Here is a 16,482-nt window from a genome sequence, read left to right on the forward strand (position 1 = left end):
AAAATGTAATCTTAAACCTAACTTTAATTCTAAGATCAAAGAAAAAAAAAAAAACTATAAATGGACTAAAAAAGGTGAAAATATGGCCCCAAAATGGTTATTTAATAAGAAATCACATTTATCTTCTGTGATTAAATTGCCAGATGTTCTATGAAAATATATTGTAATTTTCACAACTAAAAACGTACTCTTCAGTAAAACCCAACATTTACCATATTGACAACACAATGCTAAAATCACATAACATAACCACCTATATTTAAACATTAATGACTAATAAAAGATCAGAAATCTAGTCAGCCCAGAATGTAAGCACCAAAGTACACCACCCAGGGCTGGTACTCATATTGCAACCAATGAGAGAGAAAAAAAGAATTATGTGTACTTAACATCGTGTGTTTAATTTTTTGGAATTTATACACAAAAATGACTGAAATTACCCCTTTTAAAAAATAATTGGGTTGAATAAAATGAAAAATTTAAATACAAATACTGAAATATTTAACAAAGACTTTTAACTTTTAATTGTAGTCCCAGTGTGCTTTTATGGGCAGTAATGTAACATAAATGTAAGGTTTGGGGAAAATGGCACAAATTCTAGGCGCTACTCCAAGAAGAATATGTGGACACATAAAGCTTGGGGGAAAAAAAGTTGGCTTTCGTTTCAAAGATGCCATTCAGTTGACTCAGTTGAAGCAAACCTAACCTAACAATCCTTCTGTTTTCAGCCAATCAGTCGTTTCTTGTTCAAAGAAACATTGAAAGCCTCATCATTCAGCTCTCATGGCAGTTTCACATACGTTCACAAGTCCCCTAAATGTCTCAAGTGCACTCACTGTAACTGTTGAGAGACTTAATGTAAAAAGTTGAAGTCTTAACAGGATCCCCCTGTCAGTTTATGAGAGTGAGTCTGAATCCGCCCTTCATGTCTGAGACCTGCTGCGCAGAGAACACAACATATGTACATCTACTAAATCCTCATGCTTACTCGTGCTTCGGGTCAAGAGTCTCGTCAGTTGTAAACACATCTCTTCCAGCATGCTTTCTGCACAACAGATTGTTTAAAGCCTCCCCTGAGCGATGCAAATGTTGGAAAATTGCTGAATTTTGAAGTTAGCGATGTGTCACAACCAATTAAAATCCTGTCAAATGCTAGAAAAAAGAGCTTTACTAGGCTAAAGCATGGATGGGTTTGATCTGTCTGTAGCCAGCAGGGATGAGGAACATAAAATAGTAGCTGTCTCGGTTCGAGCCCGTAAGAGCTCCCAGTTCTGATCTGGCACGATCAACCGCACATTTCATAGAGACACTTAAAGTACAAATCAATGATGCAGCCCTTCTGAAATAATTGGAACACAGTAATCTAAACCACAATGGCATGAGTGAAAAAAAAAAAGCAGATTTCTGTTGCCTTTGCAATGGCAGTTTCTGATTGTACGATGACTCCCAGCCATGGCTGCTGATTCAGGAGGGAGAAAAATTGTTTTAATCAGTAGCAAGAAGCTGTTTTTCATTAGAAGTCACCATTGGCTGGAGAGATTTTAGGTTCCGGATAATCTGTCCCACTATGGTTTGGGTTTGATTCAACGTGCATCACGTAGAGTTTTTGGAAATTATGTCTAATCTTATGGTGACGTGGTGGTATGCGAGCCAAAGAGTATAATCAGGATGTAAAATAAATAAAAAACTGATGGTGTGGACTTACCAGCTTGGTTAGTAGTGATGTTGACTGATGCATATTGGGGTGAATAAGGGCTCTGGTCCGATACTCCATTGACAGCCTGGACTTCAAATGTGTACTGGGTGTGGGCCAGCAGGTCACTTATGAAGACCCGGGTCTCGGTGAGTCCCAGCTGCCGTGGAACAAACTGCACGTTGTCCCCACATCGCGTGCAGCCCCCTCTGCCACCTCCGCAGCTCTTGCAGATGATGTTGTAGACCACGTCATCACGACCGCCAGTCTCCCGCGGAGGATTCCACTCCAGCATTAGGGACGTCTCGTTCACACTGGAGATGACGTTTTGAGGAGCCGACGGCACAGCTAGAGAAACACACAAGATGTACAAATTAATAATCTTTATAATATATATATATATATATATATATATATATATAGGTTTTAGTTTTTTTTACTAGTTTTTTTACTTAAAACTAAGAAAAAGTTAATCTGAAAGAAAAAATTATTTCCATCGATAAATGATTCAAAGATTTTACATGTATATTAATGTTTAAAAGGGGAAAAATATTATAAAAATATTATTTATATTATAATAATAATAATATTAATTGTGTTTTTGTTTAATATATATATATATATATATATATATATATATATATATATATATATATATATATATATATATTAAACAAAAAACACAATTAATATTTGTATATTCATATATTTGTTTTTTTATTATTGTATTTATTTGTTTTTTATAATTATTTTGAATCTTTTTCTTAGGTTTTTTTTCTTCTGTATTTTTTGTCGTTCAAATGAAAAAAAAATTCAGACTTGAGATACTGCTTTTAAAACAAATAAATAAAAATATAAAATCAAACCTTTATTAAAGGTAAATTAAAGTGATAAATGAAGGCATGAAAATTATTAGGAAATATCAGTTAGATTTGAACCCCCAACACAACCCAAACCCAACGTTTGCTAACCACTAAGCCATGGCTCTGTCGACTTTGGTTTTCATCTTTGGAACTGATGGAACTTTGGAACTTTGGAACTGAGGGACTGAATAATACAATGAAAAATGTTTATGCATTTCAATGTGCATTTTCTCATGCATTGCCGTCAGACTAATTGAAATTACGGTAACAATGCACAAATCATAGGCTTATTTGGGTCTAGTCAAATTGTTCCTGCTCTGTTCCTGTGTTTGTAAACATCATTTGTGTTCGCTCATGCACACGCACAGTATGTTGGAAAGAGAGTAAGAACATCCCAAACAAATGCACCTCCAAGATCTCCTTCTGACTGACAGCCCAACTAAAACTAACAATACCCCGTGTTTATCTTCAGCCGGCATGTGCTCCCAATTACTCTGGGTGTTCCTCTCGGAGCATGTGAGGTAATCAAGAAACAACCCACTGCCTTTTGCCCTTTTAAAAAAGCTACCCCAAGATAGAAGGCCCCAATTGATTACTTTTTTGGGGGGGGCCATTAGGAGGCATCTCTGTCTTAAAACTACAGCTTTGTCGCACGCACAACCGTTTCTAAACATCCCATTCCCAGGTTGGTGGGCGGTAAAGGCTGCCGTTTCCTCTCTTTAATCAAACCAAGGCCCACTGAGCTTCAGCTCTGCGACACGATGCTGATCTCTTATTCACAACAGCTGCTCTCCTCCCAGGGCCAAGCTTTTGCAAATGGCTTTTGTAAAGAAGCGGTCTCGTTCTTCCCCTTCATTCTCCTTCTTCTCTGCCCCCACCTTGCCTCTTTCAGGGAGAGACAAAAACATGCCACTCACAACAGCATAAGGGAGCTGTCTGCCACTCTCTCTTCATCTTCATGGTCTCATCTGTTTCAGTAATAAGGCCACAGGTCTGTTTTTTTCTCTGCCTGATCTTAAATCAGTCAGAATAAACAGAAAAGGCTGCTGTTTACATGTGGTGGAAAAAGAGGTGTGTTGTTGGCTATGCTGTTAGGATAATGACAATGAAAGTGAGCCAGAGGGGTTAGGCAGTAATCAAACTTTCCAAACTTTGTCTCATATGTAGCATATTTATGTATTGCCCAGTTTTGTGAATCCGTTTATATGGATTTTTCAGTGCAATCATGTGCAATCATGTGCATTTATAAAATATATTTAAAAAATATTTAGTTAAATGCTGCAGTCCATCAACATGCTTGCATCTCGTTTCTACAAATTATTTTTTCTATTTAGTGTAAATTTATTTTGAATTTAATCTAATTCATCTATTTGGGATTAATAAAGAATAATGTTGTGCAAGATATATACTCAAAGATTAAAAATACTTTTTAAAATGAAATATTTTTTCCATTTCATTTTCATACCAATACAATTATTATACTATTTCTATTATACTGATTACAAGTACTGATTAAATTACAGGTATGAGTCACATTGAGAGTTTGGAAAATATGGTTTGAAGGTATGTTTTACATATAGATTGAGACAAAGCAGAGAAGACGCACTTGTGCAGGGCATCTCTAAGGGGTCCGAGTCTGTGCGGTAATATCCATTTCTGCAGACGCAGTTGGTGGCTCCGTTGTTGGTTGTGCGGCTGTTGATTGGACACTGCAGGCATTTCTCGTCACCTTGTGCTGTCTTGAAGAAACCTGAAGGGCATGCTGAAACAAAGATAGCAAAAGTGATGAGAAAAGATGAAGTGAAGAGAAGATGAAGAAAAGATAAAGAACTTTTCAATATTACATGATGGCAAGGGCCAGAGAGCAACTAGGAAGTCATGGGCCACTGCAGTCAAGTTGAAACACACTTAAAAGCATTTCACACATATAAAAAGAAGCACTATAGTCAGTTAAACATAGAATGTTCGGTATATAGAGCTGAATTATTTAAACCCTGAGCTCTTGCATGACATGCTAAGAGCATTCCACTTGTCATCTGCTCATTGATGTCCTGGCTTCTATAATTAATAGGAATATTATACAGACAGCAAGAGGTGGTAAAAAGGAAGAATAAATGGAGAAAAAGGCCAGAAACATTCTACACGAGTACAAATACTCTGATGAGTGTATGTTTCATGTCTTAATGACTGTAACTCATCCTTTCTTCTTACTTTTGCAGAATCTTGTAATTTTCACCTGTGACACCCTACATTTTGGTTGGTTCTGGAATCCCTCCCAGAATTCAATGCACATGTAGAGTGTCAAGCACTGTTTTTTAATCTGTTCTGGCTGGAACAGATGTGTAAAAGAGTTCCCTCCAGGTAACACACACAATGTCTTACTATTTTCCCAGAACCCGCATCTAACTGTTAAGGAAGTCTTAAAATCAAAATGAAATGGCATTTACAACCATAGATTTTGAGTGAAAGCGCAGGACTTGATTTCATCCATAGGGAATTGACTGAATTGTGAAAAGTAGCCTCCAAAGCCAAAATGAAGCTAGAACTGATTGCAAGTTTGAGGTGGAATGCACACACTTTGGGCTGTGGAGGTCATGTTCACCCTTGAGAGCATCTCAACATAATGGTAATGTTTCTTTTCAAATCTACCATTATTTTCTGCAATTGCTGCTTTTAGCCTCTATTATGTTTACTAGGCATTAAAGAAGTCACTTTGTCCTTGTATTGAATTCACCCAAGTTGATTTTCACTAAATGATGTGTTTTATGTTAAGCAGAAGAGAGTTTGGAATGCCAAGGCAGCAGAGTTTAAATTTTCAGGTGAACTATCCCTTTAAGACCAGGATTGTGCATTAAGAAGATGAACAGGGTCATTTTTAATTTCATGTCAACTATTTTTATGTTTGCTGTTTTAATTGCAGTTGGTTTACCAGAGAGCAGGGGTGTATTTTCATGTGCACATGCCAGAATTCCCTGGAGGCCTTTCAGACCAGGAGAGTTTTCATATCCGTACCAAACAAATAAAACACTTCCCAATGAGAGGAACAAGCACTTGACCAGGATGATCAGTACATTGCCATGGAATACGTCCCTCGACACTAACCCAACCCTGAGCAGAAGAGAAACCAGAGCCAGCAACGTAACACATCAACACACTTCTGGAAGGGAAGGCCGTCTAGGTTTGCCAAGTTTGAAAAACCCTGTCACCCCGTTCACAATGGGCGACCTTGCTTCCACGGCGAACGATTTCAACACACCTTCAATATCTGAACTGTTTTAGGGGAGCTAAAAAACAATAAAGTGCATACGCTCGGCCTCCATAGTTTAAGCTAGCAATCATAGCAAGGATTTGCGCAGCGGGCCGGCCAAGGAAAATGTCTGTCGACTGGTTTATTTGGAGAAATCAACTCCAGTCAGGGTTCAGCTGTGCTCTTAAACACGCAAAAATAAGCCGGACTGTACATCCGCTGAGGCGGTGAGATCACATTCTTGCAGCTCAATTATAGGGACCAGAGGTTAACTGGTGCACAGTGGTCATTAAAGGGTGTCTGTTATTTCAGTGAAATGTTTCAGACAGAAAGGGCGCTATTCCCCATTTCCCCTCACCTGCTCACCCCAGACCGTCTTTCTTGATCCCATTTCAACACCCTGGCAAACCATAGGACCGGCTCAGCATCCAGGAACACTTTAGATTTCCATACATGGACACACGAATACATGTTTTTACATTCCCTCTTTGCACTCAACACATCCACACTCTTTTTCTTATTCCAAAACACCCACACGCTTTCTCCCTCTTAAGAGTTTAAGCAAACTTAGTCTTTCCCACATCCAGCTGTCAGGTCTCTATAAGCCTCCATCAGGAAACCAACAGCCCAGTTTCCCAACACACACACACACACACACAAAATGCTAAATCATGGTTAAATATCCAAGAATCCCAAGTGAAAAAGAATATAATAAACATTTAGAAATGGACTGGTGGAAAAAATGCTCAATGTGAAAGCGATAGAGCACCTCAGTTTAATATTAGATTTGGCATGTTTTTCTTTTCAAATGATTTATGGCAAAACTAGCCATGTGTAAAGTGAAATATGAGGCTTGTGTGTTCAGAGAACGTGTCATTGGAGTCACAGAGACAAGCACAACTGCAAAGCTTCACGATTTAGGATGAAACTCGGATAGAAAGGTAATAAAAAACTGCAATGGGAAAGAGACTGGACCCAAATAGACTGAGACAGAGACAAAGACAGGAAGATAGGGGAAAACTGCATCTATCTATCTATCTATCTATCTAACTATCTATATATATATATATATATATATATATATATATAAAACTTCTGTTAACAAAAAACAAAAACAAAAAAGTCATGTGGTGCAATCAACTTGCAGAAAAAAGCAAAATATAGAATATCATAAAGAGGACCCCTGCAGACCCTAATACTGTATGTGCAAAGGTCAATACATGTCACAAAATGTCAGATAATATGACCTTTTATGAAATGGTTAATTCAGGTTGCACGATATCATCTGGTGTGACACATTTTGTTTTTTTTTGTTTTGTTTTTCGTCATTGACCTATCAGCAGTTGTCTTAACACCTAATATTGTAGGTTGACATACTCTAACTAATGCTGAAAGGAAAATTGCACACCTTCCCAAAAAAAATAAAAAAACTGAGATGGGTCCGAGCCTCCCTCTACAAACTCTGCCAGCATCCTAGAGAGAGCTAGCTTATGCCACACTGACGAAGGAATTGAGAATCTGTGCCTGACTCCACCACTTGCTGTCTGGGCATGACCTTGCATGTCTTCATACTTGCTTCCAGATGGTTCCATCCAACCAATGGATATAATCAGCTGTGCTGAAATCATGGGGACTGTGCTGAATAGAGCTGTTGAAGCATACAGCTTAGCTTGCAGACCTACCCTGTATGGAGGAATGCAATTTGAGGATGAAGAGAAAAAGTGTCTGTAGCCCCAGGGATGATAGAACGCCTGATTAAAGAGCACATCAGTACTTTGATACAGCTCACATCCAGATTGGAAAATATCATGTTGTTTGATCACAATGTTTCTCTTGCAATCTTGGCATGAAAAAAAAATAAAAAATAAAAAAAATAAAAAAAAACTATATATATATATATATATATATATATATATATATATATATATATATATATATATATATATATATATATATATATTTGATGGAAGTGATGAAGTTATTTCAAAATACTTCTCTTGCTTAAAAAATATGCTTATTTCCAGCATTGATTTACAACAGCCGGTCCAAGCTGACCAGCATGTTCTTTAAGCTGAAGTTGCAGATTAATAGTTACAAATGTGTAAAATTACATTCACATAAACAAAATGGTTAAAAATGTATACAATATATTTACTTTATATACATATACAACTGCCTTAATTCCTCGTGGCATATATTCTAAGGGGCCCAAAGTGTGCCAAGAAAATATCTTTGAGACAAGACAAGAGGGATCCATGCTTTCATGTTGCTTTCAAATTCTGACCATACCATCTGAATGTCGCAGCAGAAATTGAGACTAAATGTTTTTCCAATCGTCTGTTGTCCAATTTTGATGAGCCTGTGTGAATTGTAGCCTCTGTTTCCTGTTCTTAGCTGACAGGAGCGGCATCCGATGTGGTCTTCTGCTGCTGTATCACATCTGCTGCAGGGCTCGACATGTTGTGTGGTATTCTGCATACCTTGGCTGTAATGAGTAGTTACTTGAGTTACTTTGGCCTTTCTATCATCTCTAACCAGTCTGCATATTATCCTCTGACATCAACCAGGCATTTTCATCCACACAACTGCTGCTAACTGGATATTTTCTCTTTTTTGGACCATTCTCTGTAAACCCTCGAGATGGTTGTGCATGAAAATCCCAGTAGATCAGCAGTTTTTGGACAACGATTCCATGTTCAAAATCACTTAAATCCCCTTTCTTCCCTATTCTGATGCTCGGTTTGAACTTCAATAAGTCATCATCACCACATCTAGATGCCAAAATGAACTGAGTTGATGCCATGTGATTGGCAGATTAGCAATTTGTGTTACCAAGCAATTGAACAGGTGTAACTAATAAAGTGGCTTGTACATTAGGGGTGGTGAAAAAATCGATTATTGATTAATCGCGATTATGTTATGGACGAGTATGAATCGATTATAAAATTTTAAAAAAATCGATTTTTTTGCATTATTTTATTTTGTGAACAATTTATACCGGGAGTTGAACGTCACGAACGCGCCCAGTTCCAGTTAGCAAGCAGCCAGAGCAGGTGTGTAAAATGGAAAAAAACAGGAACGAGCAACCAACCGATCCACCCAGCTCCATCTGGGCTCAAAGCAAGCGAGTGGATTCATTTTGGTTTTCATGGCAGGAGCTCTAGCCCTCTTGGTGCCAGGGTCGAGTTACGGCACTGAATAAAACGGCCGATTTTGTCAAATAGGGTGTCAAATTTCACGCGACCTCCCCTGCACCAGATCGCAGACATGTAATACTTAATCTCTGACTCAAAAAAACGTCATGCTCCTCTTAACAAAATCTTCGAGAGCGCATTGAATCAGTGCGAAAAAAAAGCGGAGCTAGTGTGAGAGTGAGCCATTTTATCTGACCAATGTTGTCAACGTCAGCGAGTATTGGCATTAGATTATTATTATTATTATTATTATCTAATGGCATCAATAAAGCTTCAATAAACCTGCAATGAAGTGTTGGGACTTCTATTCGCGGACACTGATTCTGAAGGGGAATATCTGCATTCAAAAGATGACGGTGATACTGAAAGTGAAAGTATAGCCCTACACCAAGCACAAACGGTGAATCCTTTGCCCAATGTAAATTGTCCTTTGCCAAATGTCAGAAGTGTGAACAATGTTTGCAGGGGTCGGAGTGTTCATTGCGAAATTAGCAGGCGTGTTATTGTTGCGGGGACGAGGCGGGAGATTTTTTCCGCGCTAGACATGTATATTTGTCTTCTGACTGCACCTCTCCGCAATCACGGTGACAGTATTGTAGTGGAGACTTTGTCTAATGCCTCTGGGTATGTTAGACGAGGTCGAAGTATTCATAGGACAGTTAGGAGTAGAGTTGTGACGTTCGCGAACGAACCGATTCTTTTGAACGGCTCATAAACATGAACGATGGGAGCCGAGTCGCGCTGGAGGGGAGCCGTTCTTTCTGTCATTCATTTTCCCTATGCGTGTTTCACACAGATGCACTCAAATAAGCTCCTCCGCGAGACAGAACAGTTATAGGGGGAGGGGCGCACCCAGCGTGATGATATTAAATTTGCCCAAGGACAAAAAAAGAGAGGCAGAAAAAGCCATAAAGTAAGGAACTGCTATGTATTTATTTACATTGAATTTTGTGTTCATTTAAAACTTGTTCTTTTAAAAACATTAAAATGTTCTTTTGTGATACTGTTCTTGTATAGAAATGTTTCACTAAAAGCTGTTTTGCACAGACATTCATTGCAGCCCACTTATTGTTCATTGACTTGAAGGGGCTGATGTCCTATTTGCAAAGTTTACAGTAGTAATAGTATGTAGTATGTAGACATTTCCATTTTATTTATTCTAATTTTATCTACTTTAAATATTTTTTTGTTTTCTATCAAAATGTTCTTGTGTGATGTGATAACAATGTTCTTGTGTGGAAGTGTTTGTAGTAAAAGCTGTTTTGCACAGAAATTAATTGCAGCCAGCTTTGTTTTTGATGTTTATTTGTGAGTAGGTATTGTATGAATAACATAAGTATTGGTGTGTCATATCTGAGTTTTAATTATTTGACTACAAATCTCACCTCATCATTCCTCCCAGTGATTATTTCCAGGATAAACTGAGATGCCCCCAAGCTGGCTTCTTAAAACTGACTAAATATTTAAAAAGAGCCAAAAGAGCCGTTCTTTTGAACGGCTCTTTGAAAGGAACGGATCGTGAAGATCCGGATCCCCTCAAAGAGCCATAAATCCCATCACTAGTTAGGAGGCAAGGTGGAGAGTAGCAATGACACTGACAGTAGTCCGAGCTGTGCACACTCGGCGCGTGCGCGAGGCAGATCTGGCCGCCGCTGCTCATAGCAGAAGCAGAGGCGATGTGACACGGGGCATAGATTTTGAACTAAACAGGTCTTGTCTACTTGTGTTTGTGTGTCATATGCAGGGCTCTCAAGTCTCACGCATTGGGCGTGAGACTCACGCATTTCAACCCGTTCACACGCTCACACGCCACACCTTGTATTTCTCACGCACAGAGACATTACGAGGATAACGCCCACCAAGTTGCGGCGCTATTTTTGTAAACAGTGAAACAGGTAACGTAGAGGAATCAAGTGAGTTCCCCGAAGGCCCTGACACGCACCAGCTAAACGAATAAAAAAATATAGCTACCGATCAACCAATCAGAAAATAGCATTGCTGTATCCGGGTAAGATTTTTACAGGCTCGTGTGCAACACAGATCCAGACGCTCGCTGAAGTAGGTAACGTTACGGTTACAGACTTGTCAAGACAATGACACAGATTTTCACTATATGTTTTTTTTATCAATATATTAATTTAACATTTTTTAAAAACAGTCTAAGATACGTTTTGGTCTGATGGTTATTATGACCCCGACACGCACGCAATTTTGGCCATTATACGTGGTCGGCCGTAGCTTTTGTGCCTATTATTAGCCCACTATTATTTTTTTATTGCCAAATTAACACGTTGAAGAGGATGCGGGGCTACTCTGACAGTTTTATATAAGATACTTCTATAATAGGCCTATTCAAAATACTTGTATGGCAGTATCCATAATAGTTTGAATTATTTTTTGTTTTTTCTTTCCTTTTATTTTTACTGCACCTCATCCTGGTCCCCATTTTGAAAACGTTTTGCCTAGGCTATTTCATTATATTTTATCCAATGTATAATATTGATTATTGCATTCGTCTATTTCAAAGATGTCAGGGAAGAGGCAAAGGAGCAATCTTTCATGCTTTGTTCTAAAAGATCTGGGCCCGTATTCATAAAGAATCTTAATGCAAAAAGTAGTTCCTAGTGACAAAATTCTAAGAAAATTCTTAGAAATATGGGCGTTTACTTTTAAAATTAAAGAAAAAAATCCTAGTTAAGAAAAAAGTAATTCAGAAAGCATCTTATCCCTTAAAAGAGGTCTTAAGGTAAAATTTGTTATGAGCACAGACGAGGACTTTTAAGAGGCTTAAGAGTTTCTTTAGCAGAGGAGAAAATGGCAGAAAGATGAAGAGGGAGAAGAAATGTGTTGCAGACAATGGATGACAATGAGTTAATAAGACGGTATAGATTATATATAATTTAATATAATATAATTTAATATATAAATTAAAGTAATCACTACATTACGATATTTGGCAACTGGGAACATGCAACAATGCAATAGTGATGATTTGAGTCTGTCACAACCTTCTGTAAGCAGAGTGATCACACAAACAATTACAGCACTTTCAGAACATCTTATTGTGTCGCAGTTCATTTCGTTTCCACTGGACATTCCCACCTTACAGGCTCAAAAAACTGCATTTATGAATATAGCAGGCTTATAGGTGCGCACAAGCAGGGGGAATGAACCGTTAATAGTTTGTGCTATACGCTCCCATGTCTGCTTCTTGCCCTTGCTGTGTCTGAATTTTCCTTTAAGAATGTCCTGGTGTTCATCCACTAACTGGGCTAACAGTAAACACTGTTCCTCTGTCCAGTTTGGCTTTCTTGCCCTTCTTGGCTTTGATTCCATGTTTGATACATTAAAACCAACATTCAAACCGCCACTTAAATAGGACAGCAATCACTGTAATTAGAAAGAGTCGAGCAATTTTTATCATTCTAACCAATCAAATATCTTATAGGAAATTAAAAGCATGGTAAATAAAAAAATAGAATTCATATACACACATATAATGTGTGTGTGTGTGTGTGTGTGTGAGAGAGAGAGAGAGAGAACGGTCAAATAGGAAAAATTACGCATGTAAATTCAAAGTGAGAATTAGAATAGACCCTATACTTAAAATCACTCTTTTTTTCCTTCTTGGACAACCAACCAATCACAGTCTTCAAAAGATTGTGTCATACATAGCAACGGGGTCAACCCCGCCTCCTCACTAAGATGAACGTTTTTGTCTTTTCCTTAGTCAGAGTTGCTCTCAGATCGGTCCCGAATCGCTTTAAAGCTAAGACTCCTACGTAAAAGTTTTTAAGCTAAATTAAGAGTTTTCTGAGAGGACTTTCTTAAAATCATTATGAATGCGGGCCCAGCTCCCTAAAAAGGTGGCTAGGTCAGAGGAGGAGGCTGTGGAGAATACAGTAGGGGAGGGAGTGCCAGTAGAGGATGGGTGCATGGAAGAGACTGTGGAGGACCATAGAGGAAACAGTGGAGAAGCCACTGGAAACAGGGAAAAAGAGAGGGTTATGTAGAGCAGCCACCTGTAGGTGTTCCTTTAAGAAGGAGTGGTCAACACGATGGCCATTCATCACAATGGGAACCACCAGCTCTTTTTACTGGTGCTTAGTCTGCAGACAAGAGAACTCCTGTGTCCATCAAGGTGTGAGGGACATAAGCAGGGAGGCTTTCTAAAATAGCTACATTAGTGTTAGTGCTCGCTCATTCAAATGCCTATGCTGAGAGGGTTTTCTCCATGGTGGGATTAAACAAGACCAAAACCAGGAACAGCTTAGCACTTGATGGAACTGTGAAAAATGGCTGGCCTGGAACCACAGTGCTTCAAATGGGAGCCACCAACCCCTGGCCTCAAAACCAGCTACCAACACCTACAATAAACAACACTGACCATTTTCTCTCTCTCTCTCACACACACACACACACAAATAAATGCTGAATTAAATAAATATTATTTTATTTGTAAGAATATGTGTCATTTATGAGATCAGACACCCGTCCCCATCAAACCCCTGCCGCCATCGCGACCGCGGGCAAAATCTCACTCTGAACTCAGTTCAAAACTTGAGAGCCCTGCATATGAATAATATATATGTGCCCCATACATGGAATCAGAGTGCCTGCTGCATGTAGAAAACTGAAAATCCTAACCGCTACATGCATTCGGTTTGTTTCTACCATTTATTAGTAATGATTTACACAGTTTGTTTACTACTTACTGTTGTGAAACGGAAAATCAATAATCGCTAATCGAGAATCGTTAATAATCGAAAATCGACTGTAATCGAATCGGGACTTCAATAATCGTAATCGAATCGAATCGGGAAATCAGACAGATTAACCACCCCTATTGTACATACACACATTTATGGGCTTTTAATGCCTTAACTGTGAGAGGACAGTTGACAGGAAAGTGTTGAATGGAGAGAGGATGAATGACCACCAGGAAGAAATCAATGAAACAAAATGGGCTGATGGCACAATACGGCTGTGTGCATTGTCATATCTGCCAAGTTCAAGAGTCTATAAAAAAAGACTAGTAATGTAAAAAAAAAGAAAAAAAGTATTTAAAATGTCCCTTAGGTCTGCTCTAACATGTACTCTATATGGCAGTCAAGAAACCACACTGCAAAATGGGTTGATGGTGCAATAGGTGGCACACTGTGCATTGTCCTATATCCTAAATTTAAAGGTTTCTTGTGTCCACACAAACGTTTATTTATTTTTTGCAAGGGTCAAAGGAAGTTATTTAATACGGTGCTAAGAATATTGTGTGAAGAAACCCAACATTCTTATAAAATGCATTTTTGTATAATGAAAAACTGTCATGTTTGACAATCATTGAAAAATCACCAAACATCCGCCATGAAAACACACTTCTTATATAATAAATGTATCTTCACTAAATTCTTAATTTTCTATTAGGGAAAACTAAATAGAGGCAGAAGTCTGGAAATGCAATTATTTCCTCTAACTTTTTTGCCCTATAGATTTCCAGACCTCAAAATTACACAAATCTAATTCCATACCTTTCAAAATTGCATAGATATCCTGTATAAAAGTCCATAAGGCTCAAAAGTGCGCAGAGTTAAATAAACCCCCATAAACTGTCAATCTAGTCCAGATCACATCAAAGAGGTTCAAGACCTGCCGTCGAAAACTTAGTTGCTGAATTTCAGTGACTGTTGAGAAGCAGAGAACACAAACTGCCTGGTGCTCTTTCAAACTTTGCCGTACTTGTGTTTATTGCCTCTAATAACATGTGCAGACCGAGGAAAAGGTAGCAGTGGCATAATGTCAGGCTTAGTGGGCTGTGCGAGTAAAATCCCATTGTGAATGTATGCTCGGCTGCCAGAACGCTAGTCATGTTTTATTACAGGTAATTCGCTGGTGATTTCAAAGATTGCCAGAGCGTTTTCATCCAGCCTGATTTACGTAGGTGCTAAAGTTGGCTGCATGTGTGGGGCTGGTTGATAGCGGGGCAGGAATGTGTGTGTTCATGTATCGGCGTATATGGCTCTTCCAGCTGCGTACACTTCAGGAGCCAGCAGTGCACACAATGGCGAAGCATCTCAGGCTAACATTTCCATCATAGCTAACTGGGCATTATGCGGGATTTTCTACAGCCACTGCTGGGTGTACACACTGTCTAATACAGCTAAAGTTACAGTTGTTTAGAAAAAACACATAACCTGATCACTTGTGTATATGCAATGAACATTTGTGTACCCCAACCCATACACAGAGTTAGATATCCTTTCTTTTCCCAACAGAACAAAATGTATCTTCTTTGTCTGGGGTGACTGTACAAGAGAAAAACTGCCCTCCCTTTTTTATGCTGCCTGTCTATTCAGCCAGTGAATAGCTGTCTCGAAAGTAATAAATTTAATGTAAAGCTACATTAAAGAGAGACCTGGGACAGAGGTGTGTGTGTGTATGTGAAGAGAGATGCATAGCAACAAAAAAAAGAAAGAAAAGTGAAGAACCAAGGGATGTTCAGTTTTGCTTAAACAGCAAAAAATGTGCTGAAAGCAGGAAAATGGGGCAGAGTCTGAGGGGTTTCGTGTATGAATGGGGGAAGTCCTATTGTGACCAAATAGAGCAGTGTGTGAAACAGATGGGTTGTGTGTTTGTTACACAACATCTAACTGTGCTTTAGAGCAGCTTTATAAACAGTATAATCAAACCTTTAAATCCATTTCAAATGAACTGGTGGTGCTTAGAAACCTGCTCTTCAATGTATTTAAAAAACAATAATGTGACATTAAAAGCAATGTGTGCAAAAGTATATCAAATTTAGACAGATATTTAATTGTGCATGCTATCTTCCTCTATTTTTCTATTTAAATGACATTTGCATGTCATATTTTAATGTTGTGATGCCTACATTCACTTCTTGCATTTAAAACAATTGATTTTAATGTTGTATTATTAATTTATTTAGAGAAAACTGTTAGTATCACTTATTTATTCATTATCGCCTATTACATTTAAATACTTTACTTTAGTTTACTTTATCATATTGGCCATAATTTTAATACTGGCCATAATTTGAATTCCTAGAAATAATAATCCACAGTCTTTCATGATTGAGGATATTCAACAATATGCAAAATGATGCAATAACAATAAATGGATGTGCAGACAGTAATTTGCCCCTTAATAAATTGGATACTAGTAGAAATTACTACTAATAACAAAAAGTTCTAAATTATTTTACTTTTACTAGTAGCTTAGAACATGATCAAAATATTTAATATATGAACATGCACAAATGATGTGTAATATGAACATGCAAGAAAGGTCTTTTGAATTCTGCTTTAAGATTTAAGTAAATTATTACTAGTTAGTAATTACTGGCAGTAATTACCAGGCCTAGGGATGATATACAGACTAATAAGTAATAAAAAAGTGAGTGAGAAAGAGTTGGATAACGAGCTCAGTTCGGAGAAGCATCAGTAAGTCTTGGAATTCAATTAAGGCTCAAGC

General features: G+C 38.1%; 1 protein-coding gene across 1 annotated transcript in view; it reads right to left on the reverse strand.

Moving 5' to 3' along the window:
- Positions 1-16,482, reverse strand: part of LOC113080796 (ephrin type-B receptor 2) — a 73,454-nt gene that overhangs the window by 30,608 nt on the left and 26,364 nt on the right. The window contains exons 3-4 of the mRNA XM_026252847.1: positions 4,163-4,318; positions 1,706-2,041 (exon numbers count right to left, since the gene is read on the reverse strand). Coding sequence (XP_026108632.1) covers positions 1,706-2,041; positions 4,163-4,318 — 492 coding nt within the window. The remainder of the gene's footprint in view (positions 1-1,705; positions 2,042-4,162; positions 4,319-16,482) is intronic.

The sequence above is a fragment of the Carassius auratus genome, unplaced genomic scaffold (genome assembly GCF_003368295.1).
Source record: "Carassius auratus strain Wakin unplaced genomic scaffold, ASM336829v1 scaf_tig00032050, whole genome shotgun sequence".
Classification (NCBI taxonomy): Eukaryota; Metazoa; Chordata; class Actinopteri; order Cypriniformes; family Cyprinidae; genus Carassius; species Carassius auratus.